This window comes from Dendrobates tinctorius, unplaced genomic scaffold, assembly GCF_039654945.1.
Source record: "Dendrobates tinctorius isolate UK_male_01 unplaced genomic scaffold, ASM3965494v1 ptg000196l, whole genome shotgun sequence".
NCBI classification, from domain to species: domain Eukaryota; kingdom Metazoa; phylum Chordata; class Amphibia; order Anura; family Dendrobatidae; genus Dendrobates; species Dendrobates tinctorius.
Window position 1 is genome coordinate 6,824,629 of NW_027361863.1, and position 15,119 is coordinate 6,839,747.

Here is a 15,119-nt window from a genome sequence, read left to right on the forward strand (position 1 = left end):
TGACAGAGCTGTACATAATTGACAATGCCACTGCTTTTGTACAGCAATGTTGAGGTTTAAGCCTTCCTGTTAATTGAGGTGAAGGAAATTATAAAGTAAAATTTTTACCGTTTTGTACCGTTTAAAATATTACCCCCACTGATTTTTGAGGTCCATGAGGATTTGGTTGCAACAATTGCGTCTCTGTAAAAGAATCACTTTTTGAACCTTTGACTACAATGAAACAATGAGCACTTAACATAGAAACTCCCAGATCTGTAATAAGATTCTGCGAGATGTTACAAAATGATTTTCAGATGAATTTGCTCCAAAAGTCATGCACTTAAAACGCCGGCTGATTGACCTTTTATTTGGCACGGCTTTTCTCCTCTGCAAACGCATTAAGCAAATTGCTATACAATGGCCGTGCTGGGAGCGTGTAGCACAATCCGTGCCATGCAATCTGTGTAAATGACTGCTAATATAGTAAGCGGCCAGCCAACAGAACTGTGCCAACTCTGACATGCACCAGAAACCTACAGCGAAAATCTGGCATCAGTGGACCACAGAGCAGGTCTCGTGGAGGAAACTACATAAATATGGAATAATATTCATATTAGACCAGTTTTCTAAAAGTAGCAAATCTTTTTTTTTTTTCTTAGATACAGCGCCACTCATCACTTACAGGCTCTTTCTGGTATTGCAGTATTAAAGTGAAGAAGGCTGAGCTCTAATAACAGACATGGACATCAAAAAGATGTTTAAAAAAAAAAACATGTCTGATTTGGGTTTTTTTTTAGCCCCCAAATATCTGAACTCAGGTTTTGTCATATAAAATATCTCCTGAAATAAATTATTTCCTGAAAGTGCTTATCTAGATATAAACTCATATGTTTGATATTGAAAAGCGTAAGACACAAAACTAACAAAATAATAAAAAAAAAAAATTATTATGAAAAAAATACAAAATTGAAGCCTATGATAATAACGCATGATTAATGGCTTCCATTGCGTAGTTTGAAACAAATAATGGCAAACTAACCTCTCATTTGTCCTTGCCTTGTAAAAGCAAACTAGGAACACTAATATCACCAAGCACAAGCAGTCTAAAAGGTAGAGGGGTTAGGGGAGAGGTAGAAAGTTAGAGCTGTTCATGCTGATAGTATAGATGAATCCTTTGCTGTAATTACAAAGCAGTGGATGACGATATTGCAGCTGACAAAGGGAAAAACAAGGGGACTTTAATTCCAGCACAATCAACTGGATAAAAACTAGAAGTTTATTGAATCAAGTTAAAAGTCCATAAAAGTGAAAAAGCTCAACACCTGACGCGTTTCTGGCATACTAAGATGCCCTTAGTCATAGGAGTCTAAAAGGCACAAAACTATTTCCAAAGCGAAAACCTTGGCATCCCGGTTTTAATAGCTTAGAAAGTCATCAGGAAGTTTACTACTTAGTCAAGAACCTTCCAGAATGCGGAGGAAAATTGATGCGAGAACACTATGACAGTTAACTTGAATTGTTGTAAAGAAACCATAAAGAAACCACCTAAAGAAGTTTTTGTTAGGCTGGAGAAATTTGGAATAAAGGTTTTATTCCACATCATACGCAGAACGCCGAACAAAGCGGGGATCTATGGGCAAAGGAATAATAAAGAAAGGCGCTAAACAGAGTAACTAAACTTTGCAACTAGCTACAACTGTATGGGTCAGTAAATTAAAGTAAAATACAAAAGGAAAGAATAAAAAATTAAAAATCCTTTAGGAATAAAAAAAGATATATATTATGAATTTGAAAAGCGAAATAGTAAAGAAAAAAATAAAAAAGCAAAAACACAATAATAAGTTTCCAATTCAGGATGACATACTAAAAACAAGTGTGTTATCCTCACCATTGCAATGACAAGTACAGTAAATGTGAAGCATCATTTATAAGTTAGGCATCAATACAAAACATGTAGCAAAGTTTCTTGGTGCCTTTAGTTCTCTTTAGGAATCATAAAGGTGATAATGAAACGTACCTGTTGATTCAAGTGATTTTTAAGAAAAAAGATGTCTAGTGTTAACTATATTTCTAGCCATTTTTCACCAATTCTCCCCATTTCCGGTGCAAACTGTCTTTAATTTTCAGTTCTCTCTGAGCTAGTGGGTAGAGACTACCTGCTATGATGTCTTTCATAAAGAGCACACCCAGACATGTGGGATTCCTGCTCTCCTGTCTCTATGTAGTACATGTTAAGAAGCAGCAGCAGCAGTATGGAGGACATTATACAGCAGAACTGAGCAGTGTAGCTGTGCATCCTTATATTTACTTGTACTGTTTATATTTGTTTAGGTTGTTGATATCACAGTATCTATTTAGTTAAGCAATGATACACAGCGACTGAAATCCAACTTTCCTTTTTTCGTTTGTTTGCAGGAACCAAGATTTGCACACAGTGTGAAATTGAACAAAAATCTGAAACCATGAGGGTTCAATATTGTGCAAGTGATTTTGGTGAGTAACGCCCCCTATAGCCCAGTACAGTAATGCTAATTGATGGCTGCAAAGAGACATAACCGCAAATGATTGACTTACTTGGCCAAAGTATGAATTTCATGTAAGAATTAGCACATTGTGAATATTCAGCCAATTCTTTCTGAAGTCCAATTGCTGCAACACAAGAAACATAATTAGTCACATGAAGAAAGCAACCAAAGCAATGGAGGATTTATTAGTTATAAGAATGAGCTAATTACATAGTAACACATTACAGACCATTTCAAATCATAGAATAACATGACATAGTAATAATAATTAATAATAGAAATGCAGCACGAGCAAAGCTGCAGTTTAAAGCATAGAGGAGAAACAGCACATCCACCTAAGCCACTGATCAGACAAGGGGTACATTTTATTTTACTTTAATTAAAAGTATTTTTTTTTTATTTAGTTCACAGTTTAGCATTTTTCTATCTTTGCTCTACTAGAAATAAGATCTGTTACTTTTTTTTCAATATCATTGGAAGTGTAAAGAATGGGGGAGGGATCGAGCAGTACGAAGCGGTACACTCCTAAAAGATGATCGATTAAGATCATGCTCAGCCTGGACATAGGTTTTGGGCAGACTGTTAATAACTCTACAGCAGTGATCTAGAGAAGATTGTAGAGGTGCTCTACAGAAATGGCTAAAGGGAATGTGTACATTGAATATAAAAAAGAAACAATATCTAGTTATTTTCACACTGGTCACTAAGCTGATATCAGACTCACAGCTCCTGTTCTGTGAATGAATGATATTCAGGCTGTGGGCACACGTAGCGTATTAAAACGCTCACTAAAAACCGCACTCCTTCCCAGAAATCGCGCGGTTTTTTTCCGCGCAATTTCACCGCGATTTTGCCGCGATTTTCGCGTGCGATATTCAAGCACTTTCCAAGCGATTTGAAGCATCGCTTGGAAAGTGATTGACAGGTTGGTCACACTCGTCAAACATAGTGTTTGACAAGTGTGACCAGGTTTTTACTATTGAGGCCGCCTATGCAGCATCAATAGTAAAGATAGGATGTTAAAATGCTAAAAAAAATAAAAAAATCGCTGTATATTTACCTTCCGACGTCCCGCGCTGCCATCCCGGGCCTCAGCGTTCCCAGTAATGCCTTGCGAGACCTGTGATGACGTAGTCTCGCGTTGCTATAGCGATCTCGCGAGACCGCTGGAGTCACGCGAGACTACGTCATTACAGGGCCTTGCCGCAAGGCATTACTGGGAACGCTGAGGCCGGGAATGCAGCGCGGGACGCCGGAAGGTAAATATATCCCGATTTTTTATGTTTTATTCTTTTTTTTACAGGGGTATGGTACCCAGGGCCTGGAGGACAGTCTCCTCTCCTCCACACCGTGGGTACCAACCGCACATGAGACGCTTAACTTCCCGCATGGTGGGCATAGCCACATGCGGGAAGTAAGCGATTCTCATGCATTCCTATGGGTGCGGAATCGCGGCAATTCTTTGCGATTCCGCACAAAAGAATGAGCATGCTGCGATTTTTTCCGCGATGCGATTCTGCCACGGAAAAAAGCGCAGCATTAGCACAGCATGTGCGGAATGCCATAGGAATGCATGGGGTGCATTCTGTACACGATTTTTAAGCGTTTTCGCGCCGAAAATCACGGCAAAAACGCTTAAAAATCGCTACGTGTACACACAGCCTTAAGCAATCTCTTTATCACCACAGGCAGGATAGCAATAACAGATAACACCTCTATATACAGTAGAAAACACAGGATCCACCATTCACAATAGGTGGTCACAGCTCACCTCCTCCTCCTGTACAGTGACGGATAACACCTCTATATGCAGTAGATAACACAAGATCCACCATTCACAATAGGTGATGTCACAGCTCACCTCCTTCTCCTGTGCAATGACTGATAACACCTCTATACACAGTAGATAACACAAGATCCACCATTCACAATAGGTAATGTCACAGCTCACCTCCTCCTCCTGTACAATGATGGATAACACCTCTATACACAGTAGATAGCACAAGATCCACCATTCAAAATAGGTGATGTCACAGCTCACCTCCTCCTCCTGTACAATGATGGATAACACCTCTATACACAGTAGATAGCACAAGATCCACCATTCAAAATAGGTGATGTCACAGCTCACCTCCTCCTCCTGTACAATGACGGATAACACCTCTATATACAGTAGATAGCACAGGATCCACCATTCACAATAGGTGATGTCACAGCTCACCTCCTCCTCCTGTACAGTGGCTGATAACACCTCTCTATACAGTAGATAACATAAGATCCACCCTTCACAATTGGTGATGTACTACTGAGAGTGTCGCTCTTATCCCAAGTTAATACCGTGTATTGCCTCCTCTAACATCATTGACAGCTTGTAGTCTTTTGTGGTAGTTGTGGATGAGGTTCTTTATTTTCTCAAATGGTAAAGCTGCCAACTCTTCTTGGTAAAAAGCCTCCAGTTCCTGTAAATTCCTGGGCTTTCTAGCATGAACTGTGCGCTTGAGATCTCCCCAGAGTGGCTATGTAAACTTTTGAGCACAGCTGTACCTGCTCACAGCTCGTGCAACCCAACATGTAGCCATAGACGTGACATCACTGGCCGCACAATAGTTACTGATTTGGCAGGTATCTGTATGCAACATCATTGACCGCAGCCATGTCCAGATGAGCAGAAATAGATTCAATCCCATTATGACAAAATCCTGTCTTTCTGTGGTCACTATCAAGAAAGGGTTTATAAACTTACTGTATTTTATTTATTAAGCTTAAAAGGAATCTGTCAGCAGGTTATTGCTATGAACAGTCATCTGAGGGCAGCATGAGGTAGGGACTGAGACACTGATTTCAGAGATGTGTCACTTATTAAGCTGTGTTCTGTTCCAATACAATAAGTATTTTATCAACAAGAGATGATCACTACAGGACTACAGCTCATGTGCCTCCTGGTGCAGCTTCGCCCCACCACTGATTAGCAGCTTACTATGGATATACTGTGTGCACAAAAAGCAGCCAATCAGGGGTGTGGGCGGGGTTAGCTTTCTCAGCTCTGCTACGTGGTACATCTAAAAACTCTGATTGTATCACAACTGCTGCACCCAATAAACTATGTGAAATGTCCCTGGAATCAGGGTCTCTTCTCCTACATTATGCTGCTCTCAGATGAAATGGCAAAAAGCAAGTGACAGAGTACCTTTAAACGAAACCTCTGACTTTATCCTATCTAGAGGTAGTGTTTTATAGAGCCGGAGGAGCTGAGCAGTTTGATTTATATTTTTTTTTAGAATTTTTTTTAGCAGAACTTGACATTTATTTCTTTAAATCCCTGGTGTTTCTGTCACGATCCATGTTTGGATCTGTGGCAGATCTGGGCTCATATATAACCTTTTTTTTCTTTCAAGCCTCTGGCTTAATGTTAGTTTTGCCCCTGGTGGCCGCCGGTGTTATTACAACCTAAGTTGCTGCTAATGGGTTTTTGCCCCCAGTGGCCACTGGGGTTACTACACGTTTAAATTAGCCAGCAGGTGTTATCACCCCCGCACCTTCCTATAAAAGGTTCTCAGGTGCTCTGGATCGCTGTTGGTGATACTGGTCATTTCCTAACCTACCTTGGAGGAGAGAGGTAGTACTTAGGAGCAGTGCTGTGCAGTTCATCTGAGAGCCTTGGTGTTTCAGCTTAAGCTGTGTCCGGGTGCCATACTCTGTTGCCTCAGGAGCATTGGCAACAGAGAAAGCTAAGTTGTTTGTTTTTCCCTGTTTGTTATTTTTCCTGGTGTTATATTAGTACAGCGGTGGGACCAGTGTCCGCACTAGCCAGTTCCCTAGTAAGGGATAGGTGCAGGGCTAGTGAGGGACTAAGGTATCCTGGTCGGCGACAGGTTGAAAGAACCTGTATAGGGAAAGTGAGGAGTGTTCAGGGAAACAGCCTCAGGAGAGCGCAGGAGGTGTCCACGTCCCCGTTCCCTATTGTAGGGCCCACCGTTGTAATTGTGTCCCCGGTGTCCCCTTGTTTGTCTTGTCGTTTTAGTTACCGACCGGCTGGTCGTGTCACACAAGGAAAGTCACATCGTGACATTATCACCAACCATACCTATTATTCCTGGTGAGCCATGATCCAAATACAGGCCGTTGCCCAACTGCTTCAGCCCCTCAGTGATGAGCTTAGGGTGCTGTGTGGTGAGGTGGTGCAGCAACTGCAGCTGTTGGTGGGCTTTGGGGGCTTGGTTCAGGAGCAGGCTCAACCAGAACCCAAGGTATCGCTCGCTGACAGGTTTTCTGGAGGGAGAGATAAATTCTTGGTTTTTCAGGAGGCCTGCAAGTTATACTTCATGCTCTGTCCTCGTTCATCAGGGAGTGAGGAACAACGGGTGGGAATCATTATGTCTCTTCTTAAGGGTGATCCCCAATCCTGGACCTTCTCCCTACCGGTCAATTCACCATCCCTGCGATCAGTGGACGAGTTTTTTCCGGCATTAGCGCTGGTGTATGGAGATCCTGATGGCATCTCCCTGGCGGAAACCCGACTCCATAAGATCAAGCAGGGAGGCCGGCCTGCTGAGGAGTACTGCTCAGAGTTCACGAGGTGGGCCACTGACACGCAGTGGAATGACCCTGCACTTTTGAATCATTTTGTGCAGGGTCTGTCTCCAAAGTTGCAGGATACTCTGGTGCAGTACGCCGCCCCCAGGTCGCTGGAGGCCACCATGTCCCTTGCCATCCAGGTGGATAGACGCCTCAGGGAGAGACATACACCATATGTGCTCCCTATAGTCCTTGCTAGGGAGGAGGACACATCAGTGCGGATGGAGGAACCCACGCAGCTCGGAGAGTAGTTGATGCTAAAAAGGGGTTGCCTGCGGGTCACCGTGGTGTGGGGGCATGTTTTTTCTGTGAGCAGACTGGCCATTTTATAGGAGCCTGCCCAGTGCGTGCCAAGCCTTCGGATGAAACCATGCAAGTAGGAGGAGCTAGTTTCCAAACAGTGTCATCTACGGTTCGTGGAGTGGTGGGGGCATGTTTTTACTGTGGGCAGACGATCATTTCCTCAAGGCCCGCCCTGGGCGCGGCACATCATCTGTACCAGCTAAGAAGCCTTGTTCCCCTGGTCGTGTGGAGGGAGATGACCAGGGAGTGTATATTTCCTCCATTTCGCCCTCTCAGAGTACTTTATCAGCTGAAGTGGTGGTTGGCGGGGTACCTGAGGGCATACCGGTGATTGTAGACAGTGGAGAAGGAGTCAATTTGGTGGACGCCCACTTTGCCCAGACTCATGGCCTGAAGTGTAGGATGCTAGCCAAGCCCCTAAGTGCCCAGGCCATTGACTGTATCCCACTGAGCAAGGGGAGGTTGACCCAAGTCGTGGATAACATACATCTGCGTATAGGGACTCATCATGAAGAGTCCCTGTCATGCTACGTCTTGGGGGAATTCCATCACCTATCGTTTTAAGCCTCCCTTGGTTGAAAAAACACAACCCGGTAATTGATTGGCGGTCTAGGGAAGTAGTCGGCTGAGGTCAGTCGTGTGAGGGCTGCTGCCTGGGGGCTACTGTCTCTGCCGTCATTCTACAACCGTCCCCTTCTTCTCCAGTGGGGGCAGCAGAGGTGCTGCCAAGGAGTAGGGGCAAGTCTCAACCCTTGCCATTAGCCAACCCTGAGAGGCGGAGTCCTCCTGGGAGGAGGGTGGTGGTTTCCTCTGTGAATTGCGAGGGTGTGAGTGTGGTGACACAGGGGGACGCCTCTGTTGTCAGTCCCGTAAAGAGTTCACCGTCTTGTGGCAAACGTGTGTGTGGCAATTAACGTTCAGGTCCGGACCTGTGTGTGAACGAGTATGTATGGGTGGCCACCAAAAACATCCAGTGGAAGTGTGTTGATGGGGTCTGGAGTTCTCGGGTGATTGGGCTGTATCGGGTGTCGGCCATCCTCGGCCCGGGGACATACCAGCTGGAGTTACCCCCAAATATGCCCATACACAACTCATTCCCCAGGTCAGCGCTCTGGAGATTTGTGGTGCCTCCGGAGCATACATGGCCACTTCCATCTGCCCACGTTTGCCATAAACCTGAGAGTCAAGTAGTTGCTGAAGTGAACCCTGGTGGATCTGGGCATCCTCACTGTAGGTGGTTTTCCAGTGAGGTGCGGTGTTGAGGGTCCAGAGGCCCCTCATTGAAGGGGGGTACTGTCACGATCCATGTTTGGATCTGTGGCAGATCTGGGCTCATATATAACCTTTTTTTTCTTTCAAGCCTCTGGCTTAATGTTACCCCCGGTGGCCGCCAGTGTTATTACAACCTTAGTTGCTGCTAATGGGTTTTTGCCCCCGGTGGCCGTTTGGGTTACTACACGTTCAAATTAGCCAGCAGGTGTTATCACCCCCGCTCCTTCCTATAAAAGGTTGTCAGGTGCTCTGGATCACTGTTGGTGATACTGGTCGTTTCCTAACCAACCTTGGAGGAGAGAGGTGCTACTTAGGAGCAGTGCTGTGCAGCTCATCTGAGAGCCTTGGTGTTTCAGCTTAAGCTGTGTCCGGGTGCCATACTCTGTTGCCTCAGGAGCATTGGCAACAGAGAAAGCTAAGTTGTTTGTTTTTCCCTGTTTGTTATTTTCCCCGGTGTTATATTAGTACAGCGGTGGGACCAGTGTCCGCACTAGCCAGTTCCCTAGTAAGGGATAGGTGCAGGGCTAGTGAGGGACTTAGGTATCCTGGTCGGCGACAGGTTGAAAGAACCTGCATAGGGAACGTGAGGAGTGTTCAGGGACACAGCCTCAGGAGAGCGCAGGAGGTGTCCACGTCCCCATTCCCTATTGTAGGGTCCACCGTTGTAATTGTGTCCCCGGTGTCTCCTTGTTTGTCTTGTCGTTTTAGTTACCGACCGGCTGGTCGTGTCACACAGGGCAAGTCACACAGTGACAGTTTCTATGTTTAGGAGTGCAGTAGGCGGTCTCATTGACAGTCAATCTAAGTAGGTCCGCCCACTGGACTCTGACTCTATAAACAGTACTGTATTAAAGCACCGCTCCAGCGTTTTTCAAGGATACTTCTTATATACTATAGTTAGTCGTGTTTGCCAGGTCATAGAAAAAAATCTTTAGAGCGACTCGTGTGTTCCTACTTTCCAATTTGCCTCTTATCAAGAATCACAGGAAAATTGGTTGCAAAAGTCTAAATACTTTCCTTTTCAGCCCCACCCAATGCTGAACATGGAGTTTTGAGATGGAGTTTTACTTTATTCTTACCTAGGGATAAACTTTCAGTCTTTAGGTAGTTCTTGCTTTGGAAATATGTTTGTTGTTTTCTTTTAATTGCTCCATAATTCTTCTGATAGAAAAAAAATCTCCTATTTATTTAGTCAGTCTCACATCCTCTCCAAAGTTCACTATCCGAAAATCTAAAGCAAATATACTGAATTTTTATTCCAGGGCGGCTTTGGTTTTAATTTTGCGATTTTTTTGTGCATTGTGAAACGCTGCGGGCGATCGCTGTCTCTGATTAATACGGCCGATAATGTATTTGGTATAAAGGAGACGGAGTTATCAGGCTCGGTTCATTATGACATTTTGGCAACGAAGGATCAAACAGTTATAATTTGTTTTGTTTCTTGCGATGTAGAACAACATCATACATTTATGAACAGAGAGCGTTTGTGTACGTAGTGTAAGTGAAATAACGTACCTTCATTTACCACAAAAGTTTATGCAAGTGCGGAGCAATTCCTAATAAGTGATTTATATACATACATAAAGTTAATCGGTAATAAAGATAAATCCAGTGACATTCTTTTTGAGCGTAGTCATTAATTTTACTTGTTGTTCTCCATACGGCCCGGACCACCATGATGACTTTTTCTATCTATGTCTTCAAAATGCATAAATGTTTGGCTCATCACTTTTCTGATATCCTCATCACATTTACCCACCTCTAAGCAGGTCCGTATTTGCCACTAGGCACTTGAGGGCACGTGCATGGGCGCCAGGATGCAGGGGTGCAGCACCTGAGCAAGGTTGCAAGTTTTTTTTTTTTTTAAATCCGGGGTCGGCCCGCCTACCCACCTCAGTCTTCTGGCTGCTGCAGTGGTTTTCCAGGCTAAATATACCTTATTCATCGTCCTCTTCACAGCATCAGCACAGGCGCCATAAGACCGCGTCCCTGGTGCCTGTGACAACTGTGCGTCACTTCCGGTCCTGCGTACTTGATCGGCCGTTCACTACCAAACACGCATGCCCTGCCGGCGCAAGGCCATTCCTCTATCCAGCCGGGCTACTGCTGAGACCTGCATGGGGCATGAGCTAACCCCAACACTGCCCGGGACATTGGGGGCACCGGGGAGAGAGAGGCTGCAGCACCCGGACATCTGCTGCTGCGTGCATCTGCCTCCTGGCTGTAAGTACAGCGGTACCACTCATCCGCCTCCATTGTGTGCCATGTATACAGAGCCGGCCCCATCACACTGTGCAGCTGTGTACCGGTCACCTATAGGAGATGATGATGCTGCTGCAGAACCTCTTTGTGGGCTTCTCAGGCTACAGAGCTCTATGCTATTGGAATTTACATTAATGACTTATGGCTATTCTAAGAGGTTCCGCAGCAGTTTATACAGCTTGTAAGATCTTCTGTGCAATGTACAGCTATTCCAAGAGGTTCTGCAGCAGCATATAAGAATTTTTAGAGGTTCTGCAAAGTGTATGAGAATGCCAAGAGGTTCTGCAGCAGTATTTGGCAATGTCAAGAGGTTCTGCAGCAGTGCACGAGAATACCAAGAGGTTCTGCAGCAGTGCACGGGAATACCAAGAGGTTCTGCAGCAGCATATAAGAATTTTAAGAGGTTCTGCAGAGTATATGAGGTTGGTTGGCTGTGTGATCTGTTACACGGTAGATGTGGAAAAACTGCCAGAATGGCAAGAATCGCTCATGTGAAAGTAGCCTAAGTCACTGCCAACAGTGTCTGCATTAGTCATACTCACCAATGGGGGAGGCAGCACTAAAAGTGCCTAGGGCAGCAAAAACTCGAAATACGGCCCTGACTGTAAGTAAACTCCATAGAGGCCTATATAGTAATAATTCCACCCCCCAATGCCATACACTAGTTTTGTTTATTCCATAACTAACAGTGCACCTCTTGCACCTCCACACAATTATATAGTGCCCCTCTAGGTCTCCACACAGTAATAGGTTCTCCTTTGCTCCTCAAGAAGAAGTTTCGTTCTCTTTGCAATGTTCCCCTTTTCAACTCTACACAATAATACTGTGCCTTTGTATCTCCGTACAATAATAATGTCCCTTTGTGCCTCCATACAATGATAATGTCCCTTTGTGCCTCCATACAATAATAATGTCCCTTTGTGCCTCCATACAATGATAATGCCCCTTTGTATCTCCATACAATAATAATGCCCCTTTGTATCTCCATACAATAATAATGTCCCTTTGTGCTGTCCCTTTGTGCCTCCATACAATAATAATGTCCCTTTGTGCTGTCCCTTTGTGCCTCCATACAATAATAATGCCCCTTTGTATCTCCATACTATAATAATGCCCCTTTGTATCTCCATACAATAATAATGTCCCTTTGTGCTGTCCCTTTGTGCCTCCATACAATAATAATGTCCCTTTGTGCTGTCCCTTTGTGCCTCCATACAATAATAATGTCCCTTTTTTTGACTCCATACAATGATAATGTCCCTTTGTGCCTCCATACAATAATAATGCCCCTTTGTATCTCCATACAATAATAATGCCCCTTTGTATCTCCATGCAATAATAATGTCCCTTTGTGCTGTCCCTTTGTGCCTCCATACAATAATAATGTCCCTTTTTTGACTCCATACAATGATAATGTCCCTTTGTGCCTCCATACAATAATAATGTCCCTTTGTGCCTCCTTCCAATGATAATGTCCCTTTGTATCTCCATACAACAATAATGTCCCTTTGTATCTCCATACAATAATAATGTCCCTTTGTATCTCCATACAATAATAATGTCCCTTTGTATCTCCATACAATAATAATGTCCCTTTGTATCTCCATACAATAATAATGTCCCTTTGTATCTCCATACAATAATAATGTCCCTTTGTATCTCCATACAATAATAATGTCCCTTTGTATCTCCATACAATAATAATGTCCCTTTGTGCCTCCATACAATAATAATGTCCCTTTGTATCTCCATACAATAATAATGTCCCTTTGTGCCTCCATACAATAATAATGTCCCTTTGTATCTCCATACTATAATAATGTCCCTTTGTATCTCCATACAATAATAATGTCCCTTTGTATCTCCATACAATAATAATGTCCCTTTGTATCTCCATACAATAATAATGTCCCTTTGTGCCTCCATACAATAATAATGTCCCTTTGTATCTCCATACAATAATAATGTCCCTTTGTATCTCCATACAATAATAATGTCCCTTTGTGCCTCCATACAATAATAATGTCCCTTTGTGCCTCCATACAATAATAATGTCCCTTTGTATCTCCATACACTAATAATGTCCCTTTGTATCTCCATACAATAATAATGTCCCTTTGTATCTCCATACAATAATAATGTCCCTTTGTATCTCCATACAATAATACTGTGCCTTTGTATCTCCATACAATAATAATGTCCCTTTGTGCCTCCATACAATAATAATGTCCCTTTGTATCTCCATACAATAATAATGTCCCTTTGTGCCTCCATACAATAATAATGTCCCTTTGTATCTCCATACAATAATAATGTCCCTTTGTATCTCCATACAATAATAATGTCCCTTTGTATCTCCATACAATAATAATGTCCCTTTGTATCTCCATACAATAATAATGTCCCTTTGTGCCTCCATACAATAATAATGTCCCTTTGTATCTCCATACAATAATAATGTCCCTTTGTATCTCCATACAATAATAATGTCCCTTTGTGCCTCCATACAATAATAATGTCCCTTTGTGCCTCCATACAATAATAATGTCCCTTTGTATCTCCATACACTAATAATGTCCCTTTGTATCTCCATACAATAATAATGTCCCTTTGTATCTCCATACAATAATAATGTCCCTTTGTATCTCCATACAATAATAATGTCCCTTTGTATCTCCATACAATAATAATGTCCCTTTGTGCCTCCATACAATAATAATGTCCCTTTGTATCTCCATACAATAATAATGTCCCTTTGTATCTCCATACAATAATAATGTCCCTTTGTGCCTCCATACAATAATAATGTCCCTTTGTGCCTCCATACAATAATAATGTCCCTTTGTATCTCCATACACTAATAATGTCCCTTTGTATCTCCATACACTAATAATGTCCCTTTGTATCTCCATACAATAATAATGTCCCTTTGTGCCTCCATACAATAATAATGTCCCTTTGTATCTCCATACAATAATACTGTGCCTTTGTGCCTCCGTACAATAATAATACCCTTTGTAAACCCATACAAGAGTAATGTCTCCTGTTTAAGGTCCCCCATTCTGCTCCCACACACTAATGATGTCGCTCTTTGAGATCTCCTATTCTCCTATTTTCAATTAAAAAAAACTGAAGTCAAACTCATCGCCTACCCTCTTCCCAAGAGGAATGATCAGATATGAAATCCTCCCTGCACTCTCAACTTCTGGCAGGCTGCAAAGATAAAGCAGCTGATGTTATTGCAGAGCAGAGAGCCAAAGGCTCTCTGCTCCACCAGCTATTAATTGTATCTCCATCTTGAAAATGCAGATACAACTAAAAGTACTGTCTGTCCGGGGATCAGGATGGACCCACTTCTTCCCTGAACCTGATCGAGGCCACACACCCCACTACTACAATCGTAATGGCACTGTTATTTGGTATATAAATAGTACATTTATTTGAGTGTGCACATACTACTAGCCCATATTATACCACCACATAATGGTTAGTTCGTACCTTCATACAATGTTCACATGCTACACATACAGCCAACATAATGCTAACATTTAATGCATAAATAATACCTCCATACAATGCCAACATAGTATTACATATACTGCCTGTATAATATCACCATATAATTCATAAACAATACCTCCATACAGTGCCAACATAGTACTACTTATACATTCTGTGTAATATCACCATATAAGGACTAAATAATACCTCCATAAAGTCCTTATATAGCACTACATATACAGCCCACATTATACCAACATACAACACCTAAATAACACCTTCATACACTTACAAAATGCTACACATACAGCCAACATAACACCTCCATACAGTGCCAACATAGTACAACATATTAATCTTGCATAATACCATAATACAGTCATATGTAAAAGTTTGGGCACCAATATTAATGTTAACCTTTTTTCTTCATAACAATTTTTGTTTTTGCAACAGCTATTTCAGTTTCATATATCTAATAACTGATGGACTCAGTTATATTTCTGGACTCAAATGAGGTTTATTGTACTAACAGAAAATGTGCAATCTGCATTTAAACAAAATTTGACTGGTGCAAAAGTATGGGCACCCTTATCATTTTCTTGATTTGAACACTCCTAACTACTTTTTACTGACTTCCTGAAGCACTAAATTGGTTTTGTAACCTCATTGAGCTTTGAACTTCATAGCCAGGTGTATCAA

General features: G+C 42.6%; 1 protein-coding gene across 1 annotated transcript in view; it reads left to right on the top strand.

Moving 5' to 3' along the window:
- Window positions 1-15,119, top strand: part of SFRP5 (secreted frizzled related protein 5) — a 103,830-nt gene that overhangs the window by 44,071 nt on the left and 44,640 nt on the right. Inside the window, exon 2 of the mRNA XM_073552844.1 lies at window positions 2,398-2,475. Coding sequence (XP_073408945.1) covers window positions 2,398-2,475 — 78 coding nt within the window. The remainder of the gene's footprint in view (window positions 1-2,397; window positions 2,476-15,119) is intronic.